The sequence below is a fragment of the Chroicocephalus ridibundus genome, chromosome 5, assembly GCF_963924245.1.
Source record: "Chroicocephalus ridibundus chromosome 5, bChrRid1.1, whole genome shotgun sequence".
Lineage (NCBI taxonomy): Eukaryota > Metazoa > Chordata > Aves > Charadriiformes > Laridae > Chroicocephalus > Chroicocephalus ridibundus.
Genome location: NC_086288.1, coordinates 7871427 through 7898275, shown reverse-complemented (window position 1 = coordinate 7898275; position 26849 = coordinate 7871427). Strand labels below are relative to the sequence as shown.

The window sequence follows — 26849 nt, the reverse complement described above, 5'->3', positions numbered from 1 at the left end:
CCTCAGCAAGTTTGCAGATGACACCAAGCTGAGTGGTGCAGTTGACATGCAGGGACCAGATGTCATCCAGAAGGACCTGGACGAGCTAGAGAGGTGGGCCTGAGCAAACCTCATGAAGTTCAACGAGGCCAAGTGCAAGGTCCTACACTTGGGTGGGGACAACCCTCGTTATCAATACAGGCTGGGGGATAGTGTGATAGAGAGCAGCCCTGCGGAAAAGGACTTGGGGGTACTCATGGATGAAAAACTGGACAGGAGCCAACAATGTGTGCTTGCAGCCCAGAAGGCCAATCACATCCTGGGCTGTATCAAAAGAAGTGTGGCCAGCAGATCCAGAGAGGGGATTCTCTCCCTCTACTCTGCTCTCCTGAGACCCCACCTGGAGTACTGCATCCAGCTCTGGAGCCCTCAGCACAAGAAGGGCTGGACCTGTTGGAGCGGGTCCAGAGGAGGGCCACGAAGACGATCAAAGGGCTGGAGCACCTATGCTATGAGGATGGGCTGAGAGAGTTGGGGTTGTTCAGCCTGGAAAAGAGAAGGCTCCGGGGAGACCTTATAGTGGCCTTCCAGTACCTGAAGAGGGCTACAAGAAAGCTGGGGAGGGGCTGTTTGCAAGGGCATGTAGCAATAGGACGAGGGGCGATGGTTTTAAACTAGAGCAGGGTAGGTTTAGATCAGACATTAGGAAGAAACTCTTTACAACGAGGGTGGTGAGACACTGGCCCAGGTTGCCCAGAGAGGTGGGGGAGGCCCCATCCCTGGAGACATTCCAGGCCAGGCTTAATGAGGCTCTGAGCAACCTGATCTAGTTGAAGGTGTCCCTGCTTACTGCAGGGGGGTTGGACTGGATGATCTTTAAAGGTCCCTTCCAACCCAACACATTCTATGATTCTATGATCTCAAGGATATCTATGTCCACAACTAAAAAAAAAAAAAATCAAGTTGGGTTTTAACAGTAGAGCAACTATCTGTGAGAACAAAACAACTGTAGTTTTTCATCTCTGTTATTTTTTTGTTACTGTGTTGTTTTGATTGATCACGCGTGCCAGTCCTGCTGAAGGCAACAGCTGCCTCTGACTGCGTCCTGTGCAAAGACTCTGTTTTTTCCTGACTCATCTGGGAATAGCCCAGATCTGATACTACGAAGAGACTGCTGAGGTTTCCAGGCCAGAGTGCAGATATGCTCCCTGAATGAGATAACAGAATTTTTGCATCTCTTTAGCTATATGTGCACCTTCTCAAATGCTACTGGGGCTATGCAATGGTCTTCGCTAGCTGCTAGGATGCTTATAAGTCATGTATAAATCCAGTACAGAGTTAATTATGGTAAAATTACTGACAAAGGAAAGAACAAGATCCCAGGAGCATGATTCCTGAACGATGAGATACTTACCCATCCCAGGTGACAGCCAGCTAAAAAAGCTGGTGTTCTGACCCGGACAGCTCTTACAGGCAGCCTCGGTGTTTGCTAATTAGTGATGAGTCTTGCTAGGAAAATGAGACCATAAAGCTTGTGCTTTTAACTGGAAACCCTCTGTAACATGTGCTCTTCTGCGTCCCCCTGCCAAGGAGAATGATCGTGACCGCATGGGTTCGTGCTCTTGCCAAAGCACTGGCAGAGCCCTCCTGCAGGATGGTGCCTGGGATGGTGGCCAAGCGCTGGCAGCCCAGCTGAGCTGAAGGAGTTCCCTCAGCATCCCCCAGAGCCTGGCCGGCCTCATCGTCGGGGTTACTGGACTCGGAAGCTACAGCTGTCCTGGCAAGCAAAACCGTGTCTGAGAGTAAATGGGAGAAGCGTTGTGTCTGTCATCGGTGCTGCTCCAGGTGTTAGCACAGCTCCTGGAAAGCTGTGGTCCGTGCTGCCCAGCGGGCCCAGCTGGGCAGACAGGATGCGCCGAGGACCAGTGCCCATACCTCATATAACAAAGGCTGCCTCAGCTTTGGTTCCCTCCGTAGCATCAACTACCCGCCCACGTATTACCTTGTGAAAGCCCTGCTCTGATGGCCTGAGTACAGCCCTGGCGTTATTGCAGGTATTTGGAACTGAAAGAAAACACACCGAGGTAGTACCCCCAAGGCAGGCCACTGGGGGAGAAGACTTCACAGCCAGCTGTCCCTCGTCCGACGTGCCGTGCCGGCATTCCTCACGCCCTGCCAGCTCTGCCGGACTCAGCCATCGCTGCCAGCCTCTGGCAGGTGGAGACGCTATACTTCATTCAAATGTCACCGCTACCAACGCGGGTGGTCTGGGGCGGCTCCCGACGAGGTGCTGCGCTGCTGCTGGCTTACGACTTGTTCAGCTGAAAGGAAAAAAAAAAAAACGGTGAAAATCGTGGCTCGTCCTGGCCCTGCCCTCCCTGTGAAGCCCTCTGGCTTCCCCAGCGCGCAGGCAGAGGGTGGAGACTCCCCGGGGTGACGGAGCACGGGGAACCCAGCTCGCCGCCTCAGGCGTGATGACACCGGTGGGACTGTCCTGCCCTGGCATCTGAGCAAGCCGTTGGGGCTGTGATCCTACACAACACCCTCTTCTCTTCCCTGGCTCCTGCGTCCCCGCCGTCGCCTCTGCCACCCCCTCGGCAGCGCTGCCCCAGACCCGCGGCTGGTAAGTGAGTCGGGAGCAGCAGTTCAGCCCTTTTATTGAGATAGATTTAATTCGGTGTACTGGCTTGCTTCCTCGTCCATGAACTGCTTACTCTGCCCTCACCGAGGAATTAGATTCAGCATCTGTTTCCCTCCAACAGCCAAGGCAAACACAGCAAAATGCTTGCCTACCTTTTCCCAGGTTTTCAAGGGATTTTACTGAGAAATTTGGCAAGAAATGAAAGAAAATACGTTTTACGAACGGGGGACGAAAGCTTCAAGGCTTAAAGCAAAACAACTAAAAAGGCGAAAAGTTAGAATATTTGGCAGGAACTGCCACACTCGCAGTTTGCCCGTGCGTGTTAGCGCGCTGCAGATAACCCGCGTGCAAATGCCTGCAGGCACAGAGCGCTGCTCACTCGGTTCCCGGTTAACACACAGAACTCTTTTCACAGAGGGCAGGTTACAAATCCCTAGTAAGTCCGTTGGCAATTAACTTACAGATTGCCTGAATCGCATTATCCTCATTGACTCAAATGGTTTTAATTTCCTACACGTGTTCCCGAGAGAGAGGACGGTGCGGTCCTGGGCTGGCTGTACAGGGCTGCACTGTCCGCTTTGCATGCCCACATCCGCCCTCTGCCCAGTCTACAGGCCTGTAGGTGACTGTAAATGACTAAAGAGGTAAAAAAAGAGGCGTACCTCACACTTCTGTGACTTTACACGTACCAAAGTGTAAAATGTACATTTGTAATACATCCTGTACCCTTTCAGCTTGCAGGTTGCGAGACTAAACTTGGTACCCATTAAAAAGCGGAGAAATAATAGCTCACTTAATTGTGGTTTCTCTGGCAGGTTCAAGTATTCAGAAAAAAATAAAACAGGCTATTTTTTAAAAGGGTTTGAGCCAGCTTCCTTTAGAAAACTCTGCTGAAAGCTGCATGTGTCTCATACTCTTCCTCCTGAAGTAATTTTAATGCTTATTCTCTACAGACGTAAAATACTTTGAATAACTGCCTGGATCTGAAAAAAAAAATCAATTATTACATGCATTTGCGAATTTTACTACCACTCCTGTAGTATTGTTTTTATTATTTTATTTCGTTTCTATTTGAACTGCAGATCTCTCTGGTGCCCAGAGCTTTGCGGCAAGACTGGCAGGAGTCAATGTTACTTAGCTTTTTATGTAGACAATATACCTTACGGCATACAAATAAGTTTACTGAAATTGCTTGAAAGACTCCAGGTGTGATATTGTTGTAGTTCAAGTAGGTTTAAGTCAACTGACCTTTGTAGTGCATTTTTTATTGTTTTATGTTTCTGTTTAGTGCCCCTGTGTAGGTAGGGAAAATAAGACTGTACTTTACAAGTCTCAGAAGAACACACAGGAAAGTGACCATACTGAGAGTTTCATTTTCTGTGCATCAAACACAAAGAGCAAAGAGGTTTCGTGATTGCTTTTTAAGAAAGTAGCTTCATTTTGCCATTAATAAAAGTTTAAATCTCAAGATCCAGTACTTTGCCTCCCAACAAAATTTTCTGAGACTCAACGTCTCCGAAGAAAAGGCTTAGGCTTGAACTATTAGGCTTGAACTGAAACTGATGCTGAAATCGGTGGCAATAAAATTATTTTAGAAAGATTCAGGGAAACAAATGAAACTTGTGAAATTCACAGAGAGTTAATAAATTTCATATTTAGCTGATGTAAAAATAATGTATTATACCCAGAGCTGCCATGACGAGGATATGAAACACTTTATCGTGTTAACGAATATTTCTGAACACAGCAGGCAGTACATATTGTCATTGAATCTCCTGCTCATTTCTGATCTAAAGTAGGTATTTGTAAGCCATTGGCAATGAATTCTAGGAAACTTCATTTATAGAATATTAGTTTGCATAAAAATTGATTTGATTAACATTCATCATGGTTGTGTCTTTGTCCTGCACATGCTCTGGCTTAAAATGTTTCACGGCTCCATGTCACATCAAACGCAATGTATAATTTTTTAAACAAGGCCTCAAACGATATTTTAAAAAAAATCCATTCCTAAGGAGCAATTGCAAACAGCTGACGCTTATATTAGCTGTAAAGGAGCATGACCCTGTATCCCTATGGTGTTGTTTATTGTTAGATCAGAAATTGAAAGGAGGTTTGTGAAATACCAAACTCTTTATCCCACTGCAAGTACTTACCGCACGGTGAAAAAAAAGGTCTCCAGGAAAAAAAAAAAAGGCAAATCAGCAGCCTAACTCTAGCACACAGGCATTATTTCCGCTGTTAGCACTTCATCTTCTCTCAGCACGCTGTTAGCCGAGATCCAAATTGCCGCTCTCGGAGGTTTCCATGAGTTACCCAGGCAAAGCCACGTCTGCCCTGACCTTGTGTTGGTGACAGTCCTGCTCGGAGGGAGAAGCTGGGTTATGGGACTTCCCAAGGCCCCTTCTTCCCACCAGCACGTCCAGAACTCGTGTCATTTTGTCATCCCAAGGAGCTGCTGTGGCGGAGTCCTTGCAACTGGTACGCTCCTTTGAGGAGACAGCTAACGCTGATTTCATACAGCACCCGATAAATACCCATTCCAGTTTTATGCGTATGAGTATTCTGCAATAAATTCTGGTAGCTCTGAAAGCGTAAAATGCTATTTTCAGTATTAACCTAACATCTGAAATAGAGGGTTTTTTTTTACTTTGATACATGGCGTATGCCCACAAGTACACCTATCCCCGAAGGGGCAGCCATCGGGCGGGACAGCGCACAGACAAATCCGTATCTTCCACCTACAGCATCCCGCCCGGTCACTGCAAACGGCACAAGCGCCCTGCAGCCGGGAAGGGCCATGCTGATTTACACCACAGGTCCTGCTAGACCTGAAGCCTGCCTCAGCTAGCAGCTGCCAGTAACCAATGCCTTCACAAAGGGACAATATCAAAGAACACCAGTTTTCTCTGGCAGATTTGGCCGCTCGCTGGGCTCAGGCCTTCCTGAACTGAAGGTTTCCTGCCAACAGGTGTGTTAAATAGCCATCGAGGGACTGGCTGCTATGGATATGCCTAATCCTTCTCGTAGCTGATTTATTTATCTAGCTTCAGCAATGTTCTTTGCAAAGATGTGTACAATCCAATCATAACTCGATCGGTAAATTAGATTTAACTTCAATGGACTGTCTGTTCTTAAGAATGACTCTGCGAAAGCAGTGCGATCCTGTATTTATGAAGATGTTTTCTGATCCTGTGCTTATTGTCTGCCGGTCAAGTTCAGTCTGGAAGACTGAATCTGTTTCATTCCTAAATGAAAAGTTTGTTTTCTAAAGAGCCTTCCTTTCTGAAATTTTAGTGCAAGTGCAAAGTGGGGTTTTTATGCTGGTCTTTCGGGAAAAAAAAAATCCAAACCCAAATGAAACGAAGAATGTTACTATTCTGTTGATAATGCCTGAGGTCAGACTCCCATTTGTTCACAACATCGCATCAGTGATACTGAAACATTAAGCTGAGAAAAAAACCTGATCAAGTAAAATACTGATCTAGTTACCTCATAGACGCATTGAGATATCAAGGTCAGACTCACGCTGTCTTCTGAAGAATTCTGTGCTCACATCATGCTGCTGATTGATTATCCAACAGTTCGAGGGATTTTGTAATGTCTGTCTGTGGTGGTGTCTCTGGGGTCGAGCGGCACCTTGCTCGGCATGCTAGCAAACATCTGCTAGACTTCAAGTGAAAAGTTCCCACTGTGGTTCTGAACGCACATCTCTACTTTACCGAAGCGTTCTTTCAAATGGCGATGATAGATGTCCCACCAGATTAGCCCAGAAGCTACTATATAGAAATAACCTTATAAAATTAACTGCCCTCCTGCAGGTAGATAAGTCTTCTCCGGCACAAGTAGAGAGGAGCATAGGCAGTTTATAGATTAAAGGCTTCCAGACTTTAAATGTTGCACATTTTATTGATGTTCAACTTACTCAAAATCCATTTTAGCTTAAATAAAAGCTAGTGCCATTATAATTCTATTTGGAACACAGTTTCTTTTCATTGTAGGAAAATTAGGCCAAGATTATTCATTACTAAAACATTAAGACCTTATATTTTTTTGCCAGCATAGAAGACTGCAGTTTTGTCAGAAGAGGCAACCTTGCTAGATTTGGGATAGCAGCGTTGGGAGACAGACAAACCAGCCGTTACAGGCAGATAGGCCTGTTGCTGAGAGCAGGGCTTCCAGCGGTTTCACTGCACTGATAGTCACAAAAGGAGAGTCCAGCTGTCTGTCGGGCAACCTTAGTAAACCAACAAGATAAGGGCTTGTTTTTTTTATGCGGCCATATGACTGCATTAGATTAAACGGTCTTTTTTGCGAGGCTCATTTTATTAACTGCTCTCAAATTCATTCAGCGTGTCTGAAACGGTCTCATAATTTGCCTTCTTCCTTGCTGCAAGCAGTATAGCTATGCTAAGGTACGGGACTGATCGCGCCAGAGCTCCTAGCTGCTCACCTACTCTCTCGGATCCCATGAACTACTGCATTACTAACATTTCCCCTGGTGGCAATTAAAGTAATGAAGCTCTGATGAGTCAACACAATACATAAAGAGAGGCTAGATCCTGCCTCCCACCTAAATGACCCTGTGCTTAAAGGGGATAAAGGTCTGCATGCACAAGGGACGTCCGGGAATGCCCCACGGTGCGTGTGGACGGCTCACAGGCAGGAGCCTAGCTGACAAGGAAGGTGAGATAACTTTAATTATTCCACAGCTACTTTCTAGTTTTTACATGGAAAGCAAATCCAAGGAAGAGGATTACTTGGCAGGGGTGTCAGTTTCCGTGTTCCTATACCATTGGCGAAATTGTTTTAAAAAAATAAACCAACAACTTTCAGATTTTGTTACCATTGCGCAGGAGCACTAGAGGTAGGAGGAGCATCTTTACTTTCAAGCCACCCCTTGAAAACAATGCCTAATGGGCAGGCTCTAAGCACATTCAAAACTGGAAAGAAGTCTGGTGAAGCAGATGGGCAGAAGGCCAGGTCCTTTTGGACCTCGGTAATTTTGAACAGATCTTTTTGGTGAGTCACCTCTTGTACCTGTGGTTTCCAGCAAGCGCGCAGTTCGTGTACAGATGTCTCTGCCAGGGGCAGCCCACGATGTCACGGCAGCGCCCGCTGTGAGAGGTACCTACTCCCTCCTGCCAGGAGAACAGAGGCAGTCGGTGGCCGTGGCCGAGCGCTGCTGCGGGGGGCGCTGCTGGGGGGAGCGTGAGGAAGGGCCTGGGGTTGCCCCATGCTGGAGACAGCCACCTCCAGCCGGCACCAGCGGACCCGCTGCTGGCCAAAGCTGAAGCATGTCAGCGATGCTGGTAGCAGCTCTCTGAAAACCTATTTAAGAAAGCAGCATCTGTCAGAGAGGAGTGAGAAAATGTGGGAGAAAGAGCCCTGCAGACACCAGGGCCAGTGAAGAAGGAAGGGGAGGAGGTGCTCCAGTCACTGGAGCAGAGATTCACCTGAGAGGGCAGCTGGGTGGACATCTGTTGGCCAGCCAAGGTCAACCCACCACAACGGACCATCAGGGAGGCTCTTCTGTCTCCCTAACACCACACGTAGCAGACCCAGCTCCCCCTCAGCTCCCTGTCATCTCAAGGTCTGAGTCCGCAGGACCCAAACTTCCTATCTGAAAGACAGGGACCTAGATGTACGTCTGCAAAGCCCACAGTAGGTCCAGTACTGAACACTGGGCCCAACAGACATATCTTTCCTCTCCGTACCTAATCAAATCTTCCCCCTTCCTGTTTTTTCATTTATAGAGGAAAAATGGCAGAAGGCCAGCCACACCTAAGTATTCAGATGTCAGACTCAAATACAAATGGCATCCACAGCAGAAACCAGTCCTCTCCAGGCTTTGCTGGCAAGGGTGGAAGCATACTAACTTTCCACAACGTCTGCTACCATGTGAAGATGAAGACTGGGTTCCTGTGTTGTCAAAAAACAACTGATAAAGAAGTTTTGAGAAATGTCAAGTACGTATTTAAACACCTCTTTAGAGTATGTGTACGTTTTCTTTCTGTCCGGAAAGTTGAGTCCACTCATGTCACTCGGCCACTGAGCACAAGATACAGGATTTGATGAAGATTTAGAGAAATTATACGTTTGTATGGTTGCTTTGTGTTTGCTATCAACTGTGCTTAAGCTTCCTGCTAGGCTCCAGTGGTCCTCAGTCATTAGAGCTGCGTCTCTACAAGAGGGAGCTCGTGCTGCTGGGCGCCATCTCCCCTGTCCCCGGGGAGGGACAGCCTTCCTGGATGCCATCAGCACGGGGGACACGCCAGCCAGCCGTGGTCGGTTTATGTTGCCTGGCAAGTCTCCCACTGTGTCGTGGTGTTTAGCTGAGATACTAACAGCCTGTCCTCCATGTGTGCATCTCCTTCCCTGAGGTGGCCTTTGGGAAGGTTAATTTTGTAGGTTTTAACTTAAAATGTTTAAGACAATAATATAAATGAGGATTAGGTTAACTTTGAAGAGATGTAAATTTTTATCTGTTGGGCTTTTTTTGTTGTTTTTTTGTTTGTTTGTTTGTTTTTCCCCCCAACATCAAGCCGGAGTCACGTCGTTATGGCCTTTGTTCACTATGCATAGAGTTTGCCCATTCACAGTTCAGTAGTTAAACTAAGTGGCGAGTACTCATAGAACATGCCATTCCAAGTCACCCGTGACTTCCCAGCTCCCTAACTCCAATTTCTGTCATAAATATTCACCCTTTTGTATAGCTCTGTCTGTCCTGCTCTTTTCCCATGCAATTTACACACCTCCTAAACAGGAGCTCTTAAAATCTTTCCTACTTTTCTCAAGATCTCTATGTTACGGTGACTCAATTGACTGACATTGGTCATTTGCAACGGTGTGAGCAGAAGGCCCCTCGTGTGGCTTATTGTAAAAGACCAATGTTTAACACACATTACACTTTTCCCTTTTAGAAAACACATTATCTGCGGTTGTTTTGTTACATATTGGGGTTTTTTTTTGTGTTGAAATCACATATAACGTAACATAACGTGTATAATAGGTATGCTTCTTCGTCTGTGGAACCATAAATTTCCACACTAAGAAATCAGAAGGAAACAAATATGCATCAGGAAGAGGAAAACCAAGCCTCCTAGCCTGCGTGTCATTAGGCCCTAAGAACAGCCGTACTGGGCCAGACCCATCATCAAGTACTCAGATCCCTGATACCTGGATTGCTGATAACAACGAGTACCTGAGTGCAGTTCGAGATAAACCTGGTATCATAACATACAGACAGGCATTTGTACCTGCAGTGTGATTCTGGTGTACACCAACGCTTGTCGAGCGCAGATTTTAGGGGCTAGTCAGCAAAAGTAGCAGTGACGCCTTCACACGCTCCAGCAAAAGGATAGAAAAAAGGCAGCAGTATTTCCGTATATGGTATCATTTATATAGGTTCTTTTCCCCAAATACCTAAAAACTTTCGCTATCTGGCTTTTGAGTTTCATGTGACTTAAAATCAGCTGCAGTTTCTCTAAGTACAGACAAATCCCGAGTATGTTCTGTCTACAGGGACCATTATTCCGTCCACTAAGAGAATAATACATTTAGAACCGAATGTAATTAAAGCAGGCGTGTGCTTTGCCTCTGGAGATCCATGGGGGAAAAGTATGCATTTCACTCAAGTTTCTATGTTGTCTTGATTATATGAAGATTAGTTCTTCTTGAATTAGGAATAAAAATTAAGGTGCAGTTTGACTGATCATAAATATTGTTTGTGATCCGTCGGCTTCATTAATTCCCAAGTTATATGCGATGCAGAAGGTAGTTCAACAGATAATTTACACTAGCCTACCAGATGAAACAGTAAGAGAGAGAAAAACACCCTGGCTATTTTCTAAAACCCATCTGTTTTGTCTTACAGTGGCATCATGAGACCAGGACTAAATGCAATTTTGGGACCCACTGGCAGTGGTAAATCTTCGTAAGTGCCCTCTTTGCACCAAGGAGAAAATGAAGCTGCGCATATTTAGCAGTAAAGGACAATACTTTGAGGGAAAGATTATTTTTTTTTTCATTTAGGTCTGTGCAAATCTCACTGGTTTCCGAGAAATACCTGAATTCAAAAAAGACGTGACAAAGATGTAGTTCAGTTTTAGTCCACACTTTCCTGATGCATGATCTTTACGTATCATCCTAGGTTAAGCTCATGCTTTTGAATGAATGGACACAAATGCACTATGCAAATGCATAGCTCTCATTTCCTTAGGAAACCAGGACAAAAGAAACTCAGCCCTTGGAAGGTGCTAGGGGTTTTCTAAATCGCAAGTGTCTAACATGGGATGCTTTTACGTAGCTGTACGTTCCATGAACTGGGTTTGTGGTTCAGAGAGCTTACCTCCCGCACGCTCGTCTGACAAAATAACCAACTTTTCTCCTAGCCTACTCGACATTTTGGCTGCAAGAAAGGATCCCCGTGGGCTTTCTGGTGACATTTTGATCAATGGAGCTCCTCAGCCTGCCAACTTTAAATGTACCTCTGGATATGTAGTACAGGTAAGTAATTTTTATGACTCTATGGAGTTTATCAAGACCTGAAGAAACGCGTCTGTGAAAACCCCTGATAAAAGTACGGTCAGCATGTTACAGAAAGGTGGTCTCCCAAAACACACATAACTCTCTGAACTTCCTACATCCGACAGATTCCTTTTGCAAGAGACAAGCAGCTAATGTCTAAAAAACCTGTCCTCCTTCCTCCTTCACTGAAACAAGCTTGGAAGACCTTCACCCTACCCCACATGGACCCAACCTCTCTTTTCCTTCCTTCTCTTCTCCCTGCTCTTACCTGCCGTGGGGTGAGGCTGCCTTAACAAACGCACGGGGATAGTGACCTGAGCTGGAGCTGCTCCTTAGGTCCCTTTAGCCCTTCAGTATCTCACTCAACACCTCCAAAAAACTGAATGAGGTTAGAATACGTGAGGGATCGTTTTGAATATGTTGCTATTTATGTATTTTGATATTGTGCATGATGATGTTCCTACATTGGCAACGAATAAAGGCAAATATGCGCATGAAATCCACTCTTTGCTATGACACAGGCATTGAAGATTCACCTTAATGCATGTTCTGGCAGTTGCTACTGTCTACTCTGCTACTCTGCATGCAAGGCCAACATAAAACGTGGGTAGATGCAGTTTTCAGAGGGAAAAACAGAAATTGCTAAGCCAATAACCAAGTATCTATTTTATTTTTTTTTAATGAAGGATGATGTGGTGATGGGAACCCTGACCGTAAGAGAAAATTTGAAGTTCTCAGCAGCACTCCGTTTGCCAAAGTCAGTGAAGGAACAGGAAAAAAATGCACGAGTGAATCAGATCATCAACGAACTGGGTTTGAGCAAAGTGGCAGATTCTAAGGTAAGGCATGTAAATATGGTGCTTAAATCATGAACTAATATCAAGTGATGTATTCAGTTAACCAAAGGGCTCAGCATGGCAGATCAAAAAGAGTAAAATTAAACCGACTATTTCAGTAATACAATTAAGAACATTTCTGCACGGCGATCCGTACAGACTCTGCGCTGATACTGCCATATGCACATTGCAAAGAAGGGGAAAAGTACCTGTGTTTGGAGAAAAAGATAACACCTCGAGTAATACTAATGTTAAGAAACAGCCTATGTGTGAAGCAACAGCTACATCTGTACCCGAGAGGAGGGTCAAAGTTTCTTGCAGTTCTTCCCAAACGTTGCTTATGTCGGTAGGATGCTGTTCACTCCAGTATTTGGTATCAGGCCAAATGAGACAAGTTTCTTGTTTTGTGGCAGGTCGGCACCCAGTTCACTCGCGGCGTGTCCGGAGGAGAGCGGAAAAGGACCAATATTGGGATGGAGCTCATCACGGATCCTGCCATCTTGTTTTTGGATGAGCCAACTACGGGACTTGATGCCAGCACTGCTAATGCTGTCCTACTGCTACTGAAAAGGTGACGGCCTTGGAAACAGCTTCCTGTTTTTGCCGCTCAAGTCTGCTACAGCTCAGTTGTATTTGGCTTGAATTACAGTTGGAATGAGCAATCCGGGAAATCGGACATGTAATTGTTTACCAGCGAGCCAAGGCTGCAAAGGCGGTATTAGCTGTATGAATTCTCTCACCCCAAAGTAGCTGCTTCACAGCATTACAGAAAGCACCTTGCGCAAAGCGTGTGCATGCTGGGACTGCAATTTGTCTGTCACAGTTGTCCTGGGCAGCTTCATTTATTTTCATGTCTGCCTGGGCCAGAAAAGTGATAAAAACGCCAGTTGTACAGTCTGGTAAGGTAATCGATTTTAATATGGATGGTAGTTTGAACACAGCTAGCTCATCACAAAATCTCAGGCCTATCTTTGTGAAAACAAGCACTACACGCTCTCTATTTGCAAATTTTACATCATTTTGCATTTACTACAAGCGAGGAGGACTCAAACGCCTCTCTCCAGAGTTTTCTGTTTGTATCAAAATCTTCCCAGGACCTTCCCTTCCAACATCATTCCCAGTGAGAGGCATCCTTAATTTCTCACACAGACACTACAAACATGAACTAAATATTTTCTTTTTCTTTCTTTTTTTTTTTCTTTCGCCTCCTCTCTCTGGCACGCCAAGTTAATCAAACTAACCAAGGCTTAACTGAACTTGCAAATTCTTTTCTCTAAATATTGAATCAACTCGCAAAGCTAACACCCATGTCATTCCTCCCTTCACATTCAGGATGTCAAAACAAGGAAAAACAATCATCTTCTCCATCCACCAGCCTCGGTACTCCATATTCCGGCTATTTGACAACCTGACATTGCTGGCCGCGGGGAGAGTGCTGTACCACGGGCCCGCTCAGAACGCCATTGAATACTTCCAGTCTATCGGTGAGCACAACTCACAGCAGGGCCAACTGCAGCAACGTCTTTAGTTTGCACTGACTTGAACGAAACGCCAACAGGGCTCGATCAGAATGGGACATAGCGTGTATTTTGCACACCTGGGATGTTCAGAGACTAAGCATTTCCCTTGGTGCTTCGCCTCTTGAGCTGTATGTGGGTTTGGATGACAGGGCTGACGTCTAATCAACTGTTCCTGGGCGCATCTTAATTAGATAAAGCCCAGGCTTGGGTTGAGAAGGGCGCATTGCCAGCTGTAACCTTGCTTTCACTCGTAGAGCTGTCTGGCAGCGCCATCCCGCTCTTGAGCAAGCACGGACCTTTCGGAGCTGCTCGAGGGGCACGATGGCGTGGCTGCGTTCATGACGGCCACGCACAGCCTTCTGCCAGGCACTCAGGGCTTGTAACGCTGTCACCGCAGGCTACCAGTGTGAGCCATACAACAACCCTGCTGACTTTTTCCTGGACGTCATTAACGGAGACTCCACTGCCGTGGCAATGAGCAAGAGCGAGGAAACTAACAACACAGGTATGAAACCCAGAGCCGAGTGAAATGACCGTAACATGTATTTTGCCAGAAGGTGTCCAGCACAACACTGAAAAACCATTTAAAGGTGTCAAACAACCAATAACCATGTTGTACAAGCGTATGGTTTTTTGTATGTATGAGAGTATTGTGTACTGCTGATCCATGTTGCTTTAAAGGGAAATAAACCCCAAACACCACACTGCTCCTAAATCCTTTTTGTTTATAAGTGGAAAATAATTAGCATAACGTGAAATAAGGACTAAATTCACATATAGCCCAACTATATAAAATATCCTTGTCTATGCAAGAATAGTTTGCCTCTCATAAATAGGTATTTAGTAATTTATCATTGCTATCCAATTCTTCATGAAATCACCCGCATACTTCTGTGTCACACTCAAATTACGAGATGTTAAAGGTGAAAGAATATTTTCCTGCGTTGAAGTTATAATGTCTGGGAATATAAGAAACTGTTTTGTCACCTCTCAACACGGAGAAGGAGCTTGTCTCATTTTCAAGGCAAACCAGCTGAAGTCCTGCAGAAGCAGAGACGATAAACCAGGACAATTGTTCCAGTTAGGGACGTAATTTGACGCAGTTATGACTTGTATGTTTTACCTAATGGAATGGTTTATCTGAGCAGAAATTGCTGTTTTCCTTCCTCTGGGTAGGGTGGGAAGAGGCGGGTAGAGGTAGGGGACCAGTGTTCTCCTGATGCTTCCCTGAAGTTGTGGTAAGGCAGAAATTATTCCCAAACTAATAAATCAAATCTCACCTACGTTCAGTAGCATCCTTTTTCACCCGGGATGTGGCTACTCATTAGTAGCACACACTCTTTTTGTATGAATGAAAAGGGAAATGAACTAATGAATACGCTATGTGCCCAAACACACAGTTTCACTATATCCTTCACCAAAGAAGCAACCAGCGTTTTACAATAAATGCTGACTGTGTTCAGTGTATGACTAATATTACAGCTGGCAAAACATGCATTTGTCATTGGAAGAGCACCCATGGGACCACAGCTGAGAAAAAAAGGAGCTCCAGCTGAAATTTCTTTATGACAGAGTCAAAAGTTTGACAGAAGGAGACACACGCAGGACTACCTGGATCTAAAAGTCTGGGAGGTCTTAGGATTAGCTCATCAGATCCAGAAACCTGGGGGGAAATGACTTTTTGATTAAAAGTCAGGTTGCTGCCAGTTTGAAAAGTCATTGGAAAACAAGGGTTTACCCAGTCAGTCTGCTGTGAAGCCGCTGCCTGAGGGACAAGTTGCACAGATAAACACAGAGGTTCGGTCTTACACCGACTCTTTTAAATTGCACGCTATAAGACTGAGTGCAATGAATCGCTGGAATTCTTCTGGTTTGTTCGTAACTTGCCCACCCCAACATAACTCTTCTGGCTTAACTCCTAAATAATCTTCCCATCCCTTACAGACACGGTCGTATTTATTTTTAATCTTTTCAGCAGAAGAACGCACTGGATATGATACAACCTTGGCTGAGATGTTAGCGGAAAAATACTCCAACTCTGCCTACTACCAAGAAACAAAAGCAGCATTAGAGAATATTTCTTTGGGAAATAACAAGAAAACAAAAGCTGTTTTCCAACAAATCACGTATGCCAATTCCTTCCTTCATCAGCTGAAGTGGGTGTCCAGGCGCACATTTAAAAATCTGCTAGGAAACCCTCAAGCTTCCATAGCTCAGGTAACGCTATTTCTGTCTATCCTTTTGTGGTATACATTGGATTTGTTCTACTCCTGTGTTAGAGAAGTCGTTGGGCTGTTTTTGCCTCTTGATATTTTGACTGCAGTAAGCATCTGAAAAAAGAGCGTTCAAGGTCTGGAAATATGATTCACTAGAAGGTGTCCTGAATGCTCCCAAATGAGCAGTATGAGGGACTGTTCAGTAATAAATTTTGGCCTACTGAAAGACTTTGGGAGGCAAGATCTTTTCCCGGAGGTTATTCTGCTGCTCCCGGCCAGGAGCAGATTATCTCCCAAGTAGTTTCGCGCATTTGTTCAAGAACATTCTTCAAACTCTAATTTTCCAGGCTTGGTACTGTAGGGTTTGGCCTCAAATCTTCTCCCCTGCCAGGTAAAGCTAATGGACTACACTTGCATGCTGAATTAAACTTCAGCACACAATGAAGTGCTGGCACTTGGCTCAAGTATAAAAAGATTGTCACAGTCTCTTAATGTGTGTGCCTTTCGGTCATTTGAACGTTCATAATAGTGATGAGGTCTCCTGGAGAAGATGTGATGAAGACCACGATAGGGTCTAACACCTGCCACGGAAGATGAGCATGTTCTACATGACTGGCCCTGTTCGTACTGATTTTTCAGAAGAATCAACACCAACAGTGTTGATTGCTTCAAAGCTGCACATTGCCTTCAAAAATAAAGAATGCCTGGCTGACCTGTGCAGAACGACTAATCCTCAGGAATCCCCTAATTCACAAGCCCAACTCTGCAGTCCCGGCACCAGCAAAACTCCCACTGCAATTCTCAGCAATTCTCAAGGAGCCAATAGAAAAATTGGTCCTGAGCCAGGGGCAGAAACTATCTTCATCATGGTTTATACAGTGAGTGAACAAACGGACAGTGTGGAGGGGAAATGAGTCCAGAAACCCTGAGGTTAAAAGGCTTTGAGTGTGTGTGTGTGCGCGTCTGTATGTTGATACTATGGAGATCCTTAATAATTGCTTTGTAAAAGCTTGACCTTGTGACAAGAATTAGACTCTCAAGGATCTCGTAATACCCCAAGGTTAATGGTCCTGACTTGTTTCTCACAATCTTTTCTATCTCCCCACCCTCATTAGGGATGGATTTTACAAGCATTCTTTGAGAGGTACACGGCTCATTAAAAGCTTTTTTCATTAATCTGCTCCAAATTGGTCTTGATATGATCCTGCTTTCCACTGCAGTTGGCTTAGGAGCCAAATTATCCCTGACATTTGCTCCTTTCGGCAGGACCTTAGTGATAGGGTACCATGGATCAAGGGGTTTATGGTATTACGATTTATGAATTGCTCACGCTTAAAAATGACAGAACTGCCTGATACCATCAGTTTCGCTGAGATTTTTGTCATTTGCACTTAGCATTAAAAAAGTGTGATGCATACACTTCAGTTTTTCAAATTCTATCCTTGAGGCAGCTGGTATCTTTGCTATTTAAATTGTATTACAGACTGCAAATATCAGTACACCTGTAGCCCAGTTGTAGTATCTTGCTCACGTTAAAAAAAAATCCCATGAATAAGATGTGTGATAGAGCCCAGCATGATAGAGCCCACTGGGGAGCATGAAAATGAACTGTTGCCTCCAACCCGGCAGTCAGAAAAGGCTGCTTTCGGTTAATGGTTGCCAAGCTCAAAGCAGCATTGAGGTGGCTCCAAAGAAACCATCGCAGAAGCGCTGCACTGAAGAGCATGGTGAGCCCTAGAGCTGAAGTTACCCTTGTCACTGACAGCAGATGGGGAGTCACTGGCTGTCTCAAGGAGGATGAAAGGTGGAGAGTATTAGTAGATGTATCAGAGAGGACTGAGGTTGCAACACATCATCAATTAACTTCCATCACAACATCCAGCAATGTGCTCTTGTGGCCAAGAAGGCCAATGGCATCCTCGGGTGCATCAAGAAGAGCGTGGCCAGCAGGTCCAGGGAGGTCATCCTCCCCCTCTGCTCTGCCCTGGGGAGGCCGCACCTGGAGTACTGTGTCCAGTTCTGGGCTCCCCGGTTCAAGGACAGGGAGCTGCTGGAGAGGGTGCAGCAAAGGGCTACCAAGATGATGAGGGGACTGGAACATCTCTCTTATGAAGAAAGCCTGAGGGATTTGGGTCTCTTCAGTCTGGAAAAAAGACAGCTGAGGGGGGATCTTATCAATGCCTTATAAATAATTAAAGGATGGGTGTCAGGAGGATGGGGCCAGTCTTTTTTCAGTAGTGCCCAGTGACAGGACAAGAGGTAATGGGCACAAACTTGAACATAAGAAGTTTCATCTAAACACGAAGAGGAACTTCTTTGCTTTGACAGTAGCAGAGCACTGGCACAGGCTGCCCAGAGAGGTGGTGGAGTCTCCATCTCTGGAGACGTTCAAAGCCCGCCTGGACGCGTTCCTGTGCAACCTGCTCTGGGTGACCCTGCTCCGGCAGGGGGGTTGGACTAGATGATCTCCAGAGGTCCCTGCCAACCCCTGCCATTCTGTGATCCAAGAATGACTGAAACAGCGGTGGGGGAAAGGCACTTGTCTGAGGTGCACGTGATGCCAAGGTTCCTCTGGGGAAAGGTGTTACTCCCCGTTTTTAACATGCCCCACCAAGCCCCTGGTATTGTTCTCCTCACATCAATGGTGCCAGCACCCTCCGGCACTGCCAGAGCAGTTCCCTGAGGTCATAGATCTGGCCCAGCAGGAGGTCAGGTAAAAGCTGTGATACTGCTGCACAAACGTGCCTCCCGCCACTGCCACCACAGAAGAGTGAGCGGCAGATGAAGCTCCTGTACTGTCCCTCCTTTCTAGCCCAGGTGAGACAACAGTGGCTGGCCACCGCCGAGGGCAGGTGGCTCTGGGGAGCTGCTGTGTCTTACAGCCACCTCTCTAAAGATCCCGTGGCGCGAGACTCGAAGTACTGCTGTGCCGCAGGTACTGCTAACCGCCCCATTTACTCCCTTCTGTTACAGCTTTTCTCCTTTCTGAAAATGCTTCCTGTCAATCTACTCACCCGCTGCATATTTCAAAAAAACCTGCCGAAGCTTTGAAAGCAATGAGAATAATACCTTTCCTCCTCTTTCCCCCCCCCCCCCCCCCCACATTTAGGTGTGTGTTACAGCTTTGCTGGGATTGGTTGTAGGTGCCATTTTCTTTGGCCTTAAAGACGATTCCACTGGACTGCAGAACAGGTTAGTCAGTTTAGGTAATGGGTACCCAAAAATTTGATAAAGCTCCCTCGTCGTTGCCATAGAGTAACAAACAGCTTGGAGGCTGAGAAGGAACCCACGAGCTCTTTAAGAAACGTCTCTACCTCTTTAAAGCAAACGCTTCCCTTCACATCAGTAGGGAAGGCCAAGCCTACGTCAGCGACTTTGAAGCGAGGACATTCTTCGGCCCCTAGGAAGGTGCCCGTAGAACTGAGAGGGGGACGCGGTCCTGCCCTGCTCTCCTGTTAAAATGAAGGGAGTGATGCTGCTGCTGTAGGGCGACGTTTCTCAGTGCCAGTCGGGTCGCTGAAAACGGCCACAGCAGGCATCGTAGCAAAAAGGCTTAATTGGGCATGGCAGCATTTTAACTTTTTTCCCCCAAGATAAAAGATTAAAATACACAGACTTGGCTACATAAACCTGGGTAACTAAAGCTTTTGATCTTGCAACTGCTTCCATATAAACGCTTGCATTTAACAGCAGTGAATCAGAAGGTGCACCTAAAGCTAGATTTTAAAATTATTCTGGTCTATGTATCGTTTTGACAGTTGCAAGTACGTGCCCTGACAAAGGGGTTTGTAACTAAGAAAGCTCTGGGTTCTTAGTCTTGACATACTTCATAGCGTTTATGTAAAAATGGCCCAGTTTTCAATTGGGTGTGAAAGCAAAGCCTTAAATTTTCGTGGGAAAGGTGAAAGCAGCTTCTCACCTTCCTTATTCAGTTCCTCACAGCTTGCATCAGACAAACGCCTCCCAGACCGAGATTTTTCGATGTGTCAGGAAAGTACATTAAAAAATAAGTAGCCTTTTCCCGGGGAATTCGGGATAGGAGGTCACAGACGGCCGAGCTCCAAGGCTTACAGTTGGATTTACGTACTACGCTGTAGTAGAAGCACTACATTTACATCGCATTTTTAATAACAGCTTGCTGTTTTACTTTTTGTAGAGTGGGTGCAATGTTCTTTCTGACCACCAACCAGTGTTTCAGCAGCATCTCAGCTATCGAGCTCTTCATTGTGGAAAAAAAGATATTTATGTAAGTAAAACGTACAAAAAAAAGTTTATCTTTTATTGTACAGGGACTGTCGTTATAGAGTTTGCTCATTTGCCCTGCTGGAGCTGTGTCATTTAAGTACACCTACGGCAGTTTTCAAATTGTTTCACTGCTAGTGCTCGTGGCAAATGCACTCTTCTAGCCCGTTAGAGAGTTGTCCGCAAATCCCCCAAATGCTCAGAGTTTAAAATTATTAACGTAGGTAGGAAAAAAACCCAACCAACCCTGAATACTCAACTTTGGTATTGATTAACGAGTTTGTGACACGCTAAGGGAGGACAGTAAATACTGCACAACTGGATTCTTTACAGCTATGCAGATTACACCGTACAGAAAAGGAAAGTTATTTAAGCTTTACCCCTTCTCTCTGTTTTGATGACACGACACATACATTTACTAAAAACCACCTGCACAAGTATCCATATTCATTTGCATCTGAAAACGCCACTCTTACTCTAGTGTGTGGCTCACTGGAGTGAGACCATGAAAGACCTCTTTTTTTCCCCCGTTTGAGCTAGAATTCATTTGTCTCCAGATGAAAACAATCTGACCCTTTTTTAGTGACTGAATTTGTAACCTGCTGTACCTCTCTCTGTGTTCCAGACATGAGTATATCAGTGGGTACTACAGAACATCGGTTTATTTCATCTCAAAGCTCATGGCTGATTTAATACCCATGAGGACCATTCCAAGTATCATCTTCACCTGCATAATATACTTCATGTTAGGCAAGTATGGTCTCCTACAGTCCCATTACAACCCCCTCAATAAATCAACAATATGTGCATGTACGCAGGTATATTTTATAGGCTAAAGCACTACATCGGCATGGCACCTGCTTTTAGTATACCATGCTGTTAACAGAAGAGACGCACTTTCTTTGATTTAAGCATTCATGTGAGAATCTGTGACGTGTCTCATCTCCACTGTCCCTAAAAGGAAGCGTGCCATAACCATTACTACATAGGTTTGATTTATTCCTTTTCATTTATGGCCATCTTAGCTTCTGGAAACTTTTATGAGATACTGTTTCCATCCTTGCAAGAAAACACCCATCAAAGAAAACGTTTTAAGAACTTAGTATTGTGCGAATTAATATCAGCTTGTTCTTTTTGGTGAAATGCTTTCTGGTTAGGGAGCAGACTTTGAAAATTGCTAGCATCAACTGTTACAGCCCTAGAACACCTTCAAATGTCAGCCTCAAGACATCTCCCAAGCAGACCATGTTCCTAGGGTGAGGTTTCAGATCACGACGTCCTTTTGGGGAGTCCCAAAAACTTGAAAGCGCAAGCAAAATTTAAAAATAACCACAGTTTGGTTTTGGTCTGACTTTTCTTCCGTAAGGAATAGGAAACACAGACGCACCAGCAAGAGGCTTCTCAGAGTGAGACAGACCTTGCTACCACATCCATAGCCACCCAAGGGCCACTGGGTCCGTTAGGAGAGGGCTCTGCTGGAAACCAGCGAAGTGCTGTACAACTGCTGCCCATGGAAGTGCACTGGAAACTTCTCCTTTGATAGGCAACTTGAAGCCACAGTGAAGTCTTCACCTTGGGCTTCGTGGAGCACAGTACTGTAACTTCTACCCATTTTGCTGTCTCCACTGTTAACTGCAGTTACAGGCGTACTACTTATTCAGCCTGTCCTCCATTGACAGGGCGTACGGGTACGGGCTGCCACAAGCCTTACTGCAGTCTTGGGTCTCGGAGACGTAGCCTAGGCTGTCAGACAAAACGTACTCTACGGGCAGGACACACTACGTGAGTCAGGATAGCATTCAGGTTACGGCAGAGCTTTTGGCAGGCTCATACTGAAACCCTTCTTGTTCTGATCTTTAAGGTTTGAAACCAACAGTAGAAGCCTTCTTTACAATGATGTTTACCCTTATGATGGTGTCCTACACAGCCACTTCTATGTCACTAGCCATTGCAGCAGGACAGAGCGTGGTCGCTGTAGCAAACCTGCTCATGACTATCACATTTGTTTTTATGATTGTGAGTAGCATTATTCAGTTTTCTAGACTGACTCCTGAAATCCTAGCAATGCTGAAATCTAAGAAATCCTACCAGCACAGAGTTCAGCTGAATTCTGCAAAAAGACTGTGGGGTTGAGCATGTTGATTATCCTGATTTGTCCGATTTGAATATTTGGATGCTGTGGGTTGAAATACTCTGATTAGTCCTTTTAACTAACAAGAACTAAGGGCGCGGGGGGGCTGGGTGTGAGGGGGAGGGAGAGGGGTTCCTCTGCCCTCTTCTCTGCGCTCCGGCAGCCAGCGTGCTGCCTGGGAAGCAGGAAAGCGGCCTAGGGCTACATTTCGTTCGCTCTCCTTTAGCTTTGCCAAAGACAAATTTGGCCGGCTGAGGACATAACCCCCAGCCTCCTGCTCTCTGAGAACTCCCGACCTCCCCAGCTGCAGAGCCAACCATCAGGCACGCCGGAACCAGGCAACGCGCAAACGGCTACAGTTAGAAAACAGAAACAACGAGGCAGCGCTGAACCGACAGCCCAAACCCCACATTTCCTCAGACTTGGGGCCCATGAGCAAAAGCAAGCACACACCTCCATCAGCTCCACACACCCAAGTGAAAGCAGACACTTCATGTGAACCCATGAGGGACCCACAGATGGGAAGCACCTGGGTTTAATGCACTGGGTTTAAAGCATTCCCCGTTACTCATGACAGGAGAAGGACCACGCTCGGTTATGGCCCAAAGCTGGGTAGCAGCAATGACTCCTTCCATCTCCTGTGCTCTTCCGCTGGAAGAGTTTCTTCCTCTAGAAATGCCTTCCCACTTGTTTTTAATCTGAAGCAGCAGAGTCAAGAGCTAGAAAAGAATGCATGGTAACAGCATGTAATTTGTTGTTGTTGAGGCTTTTTTGTAATCTTTGCCTCTAGATTTTTTCTGGGTTGCTGGTCAACCTCACAAGCGTCATGTCCTGGCTCTCCTGGCTCCAATACTTTAGCATCCCCCGGTATGGAATGACAGTAAGTGCTTTATTTTCCTGTGTACAGACCTGTAAAATATTTGCTAGAAAGTCATGTCTTTACGCATGATAAAGAAAACTCCAAACTTTAGGGGCTAACGAGCCCATAAGCTAATTAAATACAGCAACCTCAGAACATAGTGCAGTGTCTTGAAACACGAAAGGCTTCTCATCAAGCAGCACCCACTGCTGTTTAGAGGAGCTCATTTCTGGATCTTGGAAACACCTCCTGTGAGAGAGACGCTAAATGACTACATTCCCTGGAATGCCGTTGGACAAAAATGACTCAGCGTAAACGACAATGTTATCCCTAAAACCCAATTCTGCTCTTTTCCATCGATCAAACAAAAACTTGTCAAGCTAAAACTTTTCTCCTAACGTTTGATAATTTAAGCCAGGGTGATGTTTCGCAGGTAAGTTTGGGCTTTACTATGCCTGTGCAGAAATAGCCTAGCCTGGGGGAAGTGCTAAAGCCTGGTGACACGCGTGTGGACCGCGTACATTCCTCTCTTAAAAGAGCTATGCAGCTCGGTTGAAAAAATGGAGATTTGGCAAACATTATAAGTAGTGATACCATTATGTTTTTAGAATGAATTTGAACTGAATTACGTCTCATCTTGTTAACCTATCATTTCTTTACCTACTAATTTCTGCTGGCGTTGTTTCTTTTCTTTTAAAAGGCTTTACAAATCAATGAATTGTCTGGTCTGAACTTTTGCGGCAGCGGTAACAGCACAAATTTAATCAGCAATCATACCTGTCGGCAGATAAACCAGATGTAAGTATTTTGGTACGTTAAAATGAATCCCACTACCAGTAACTTACAAAGTCCCAGTGCACGAGTCTGTCTGTGAGATACTCGCTGATGACCAGCAGAATCTGTGAATTTTTATACGGAAAATTAAGTTTTGACTGGGTTTTTGCATTCTGTCTGCAAAGAACATTCTGCTTATTGTCATATTTAGTATTTATAACGCTAGAAATATCTGGCATTATGCTTCTTGCTTTTCTTTAAACCGCGTTGACTGAAACACCGGGACACACACTACAATTATACAGCCTCACAAAATCCACTCCAGCTGCCTACGGGAAGCTGCTCGTATCTACAAGACAAACAAATTTACAAATATAAAATAGTAACATACAGCTGGTGATTGCCTGGTCTACTACAGACGTGAAATCACACTACAATTTCTAGGGATCTTCCCAGATACTTCAAACTGACTAAGTTTACAAATGTGCATGTATTTACCTGTAGGCCATGTACCGGCGATGAATATCTGAAAATGCAAGGCATTGACGCGACCAGCTGGGGCCTGTGGCAGAACCACCTGGCTCTCGCCTGCATGATGGTAATATTCATTATCATTGCATACCTGAAACTGCATTTCATGAAGAAGTTCTCTTGAAGCCAGAATGAAAAATGCAGTTTCCACCATTCAGTAGTTTGATAAACTGACTGTGCAACTGACTTGATTCTTTTTTAAGAGATCTTCCTTTGTACTTTTGTTTATGATTACACAAGTGAATGCCATCCTGGTATATTAAACGCTTAGTATTAATGTACTTTGCTGAAGTGTCTAGCATGCCTCAGTTACCTTTACCATAAAATGTACACAACTATTCATTTCTTCAAGAGACTATTCAGCCTTTCTGCATGTTCTAGCTATGAATTTCTTAACAATGAAACTAGTACTTAGTGGCTTAACCTGAAAAAAAAAAATAACGATTCCATACTTTATCATCACCTACATTCACTGGCAAGTAATTCAGTCCGAAGTGATGCTTATCAGGATGGCAACGCAGTCTCTACTGCTAATGTGGTCACAGTCTAAATGAGACAGTGACAAAAGCATCCTCTCCCTCTCAGTGCGCGTCTCATGCTCTATTTGGGAATCGTTACTGCTCTAGAGTGTATTTAACTGACGCCATCAAGTTTTTTCTTACCAGGCTTGAGTGCTAGAAACACTTATTTTTTAAATAAAGGTGACCGTGTACTTTCTTATTCTGCCAGTTTGCATAATCCTTGTACTGAAATTTGCATCTTCTCCGTATAACTGCAAGACATCTTCACTGTCCTGTTATTTCTGCTATCGTGAGTTCTTAGTCTATTTTATGGTGACCAAATTCAAGCGTACAGCTAATCAGGATGGTACCACACTTTTAAGACCCCACAGGTTGCAGCAATCCTTTCCTGGCCACCCCAGTTTTCCCCTAGCCATCTGCGGCACTGGTAGTTCATGTCCTTCCGCTTAGTACAGATGCAGCAGCACTTCCAACAAGGGCCTCTGCCATTATCACCCCATTATTATTTCATGCAATAAAATTTGCTTTATGTTAAAGACTTGTTGCTTAATTTTGGCTGTGGTCTGTGGACTCCTCACCAGTCATCCCCCCTCTTGAGTTTATTTAGGAGATGCATAGAATTGTCTAGGTTGGAAGGGACCTTTCAGATCATCGAGTCCAACCATCAGCTGACCAAAACCATCACTAAACTGCATCCCTAAGCACCACGTCTACCTGTCTTTTAAATACCTCCAGGGATGGTGATCCCACCACTTTCCTGGGCAGCCTGTTCCAACGCTTAATAACCCTTTCAGTGTAGAAAGTTTTCCTAATATCCTGTCTAAACCTCCCCTGGTGCAACTTGAGGCTGTTTCCTCTTGTCCTATTGCCTGTCCCTTGGGAGAAGAGATCGACCCCCATCTCTCTACAGCCTCCTTTCAGGTAGTTGTAGAGAGCGATAAGGTCTCCCCTCAGCCTCCTTTTCTCCAGGCTGAACAACCCCAGCTCCCTCAGCCACCCCTGATAAGACTTGTTCTCCAGACCCCTCACCAGCTTCGTTGCCCTTCCCTGGACCCGCTCCAGCACCTCAATGTCTTTTTTGTAGTGAGGAGCCCAAAACTGGACACAGTACTTGAGATGGGGCCTGACCAGTGCCGAGTACAGGGGGACGATCACTTCCCCAGTCCTGCTGGCCACACTGTTCCTGATACAGGCCGGGATGCTGTTGGCCTTCTTGGCCACCTGGGCACACTGCTGGCCCATATTCAGCCGGCAGTCGACCAACACCCCCAGGTCCTTTTCCCCCAGGCAGCTCTCCAGCCACTCTTCCCCAAGCCTGTAGCGTTGTGCAGTACAACAAGGGGGAACACTTGCTTAGCTGTACTACTTCACCAGTGTACCTGCCACCTTCCAAGAAAAATCCACACGCAGGGATTATCTCTATTGCTGCTGACTGGTTTTTCTCCTTGTATGCAGCCAGCATGCTGCAGTAAAACTACATCAGTGGCCCCAAGCTGAGGTTTTGCCATGTGAGAGGAGGGAGAGCCGGCCGGCAGCTCCCTAGCTGCTGCCCAGGCAAATCATAGAATGCTTCAGGTTGGAAGGGACCTTAAAGACCATCTAGTTCCAACCCCATTGCCATGGGCAGGGACACCTCCCACTAGATCAGATTGCTCAAAGCCCCATCCAGCCTGGCCTTGAACACTTCCAGGGATGGGGCACCCACAACCTGCCTGGACAACCTGTTCCAGTGTCTCACCACCCTCACAGTAAAGAATTTCTTCCTAATATTTAATCTAAATCTACCCTCCTTCAGTTTGAAACCATTACTCCTCATCCTATCACTACACTCCCTGATAAAGTTTCCATCCCCATCTCTCCTGTAGGCCCCCTTTAGGTACCAGAAGGCCGCTATAAGGTCTCCCCGGAGTCTTCAGGCTGAACAACCCCAACTCTCTCAGCCTGTCCTCATAGCATAGGTGCTCCAGCCCTTTGATCATCTTCGTGGCCCTCCGCTGGACCAGATCCAACAGGTCCATGTCCTTCTTGTGCTGAGGACTCCAGAGTTGCACGCAGTACTCCAGGTGGGGT

The 26849-nt window shown here is 45.6% G+C and overlaps 1 protein-coding gene across 1 annotated transcript; it reads left to right on the top strand.

The window, feature by feature from the left end:
* The first annotated feature begins 2230 nt into the window (after nt 1–2230).
* Nucleotides 2231–25268, top strand: ABCG2 (ATP binding cassette subfamily G member 2 (JR blood group)). The gene is made up of 16 exons (XM_063336695.1): nt 2231–2602; nt 8377–8589; nt 10497–10556; nt 11014–11128; nt 11836–11988; nt 12399–12556; nt 13318–13469; nt 13903–14010; nt 15484–15722; nt 18831–18913; nt 19878–19967; nt 20589–20713; nt 21825–21979; nt 22885–22974; nt 23654–23751; nt 24232–25268. The coding sequence occupies exons 2-16, from the start codon at nt 8384–8386 to the stop codon at nt 24380–24382; spliced, it is 1983 nt and encodes a 660-aa protein (XP_063192765.1). The 5' UTR covers nt 2231–2602; nt 8377–8383; the 3' UTR covers nt 24383–25268.
* The last annotated feature ends 1581 nt before the right edge of the window (nt 25269–26849 follow it).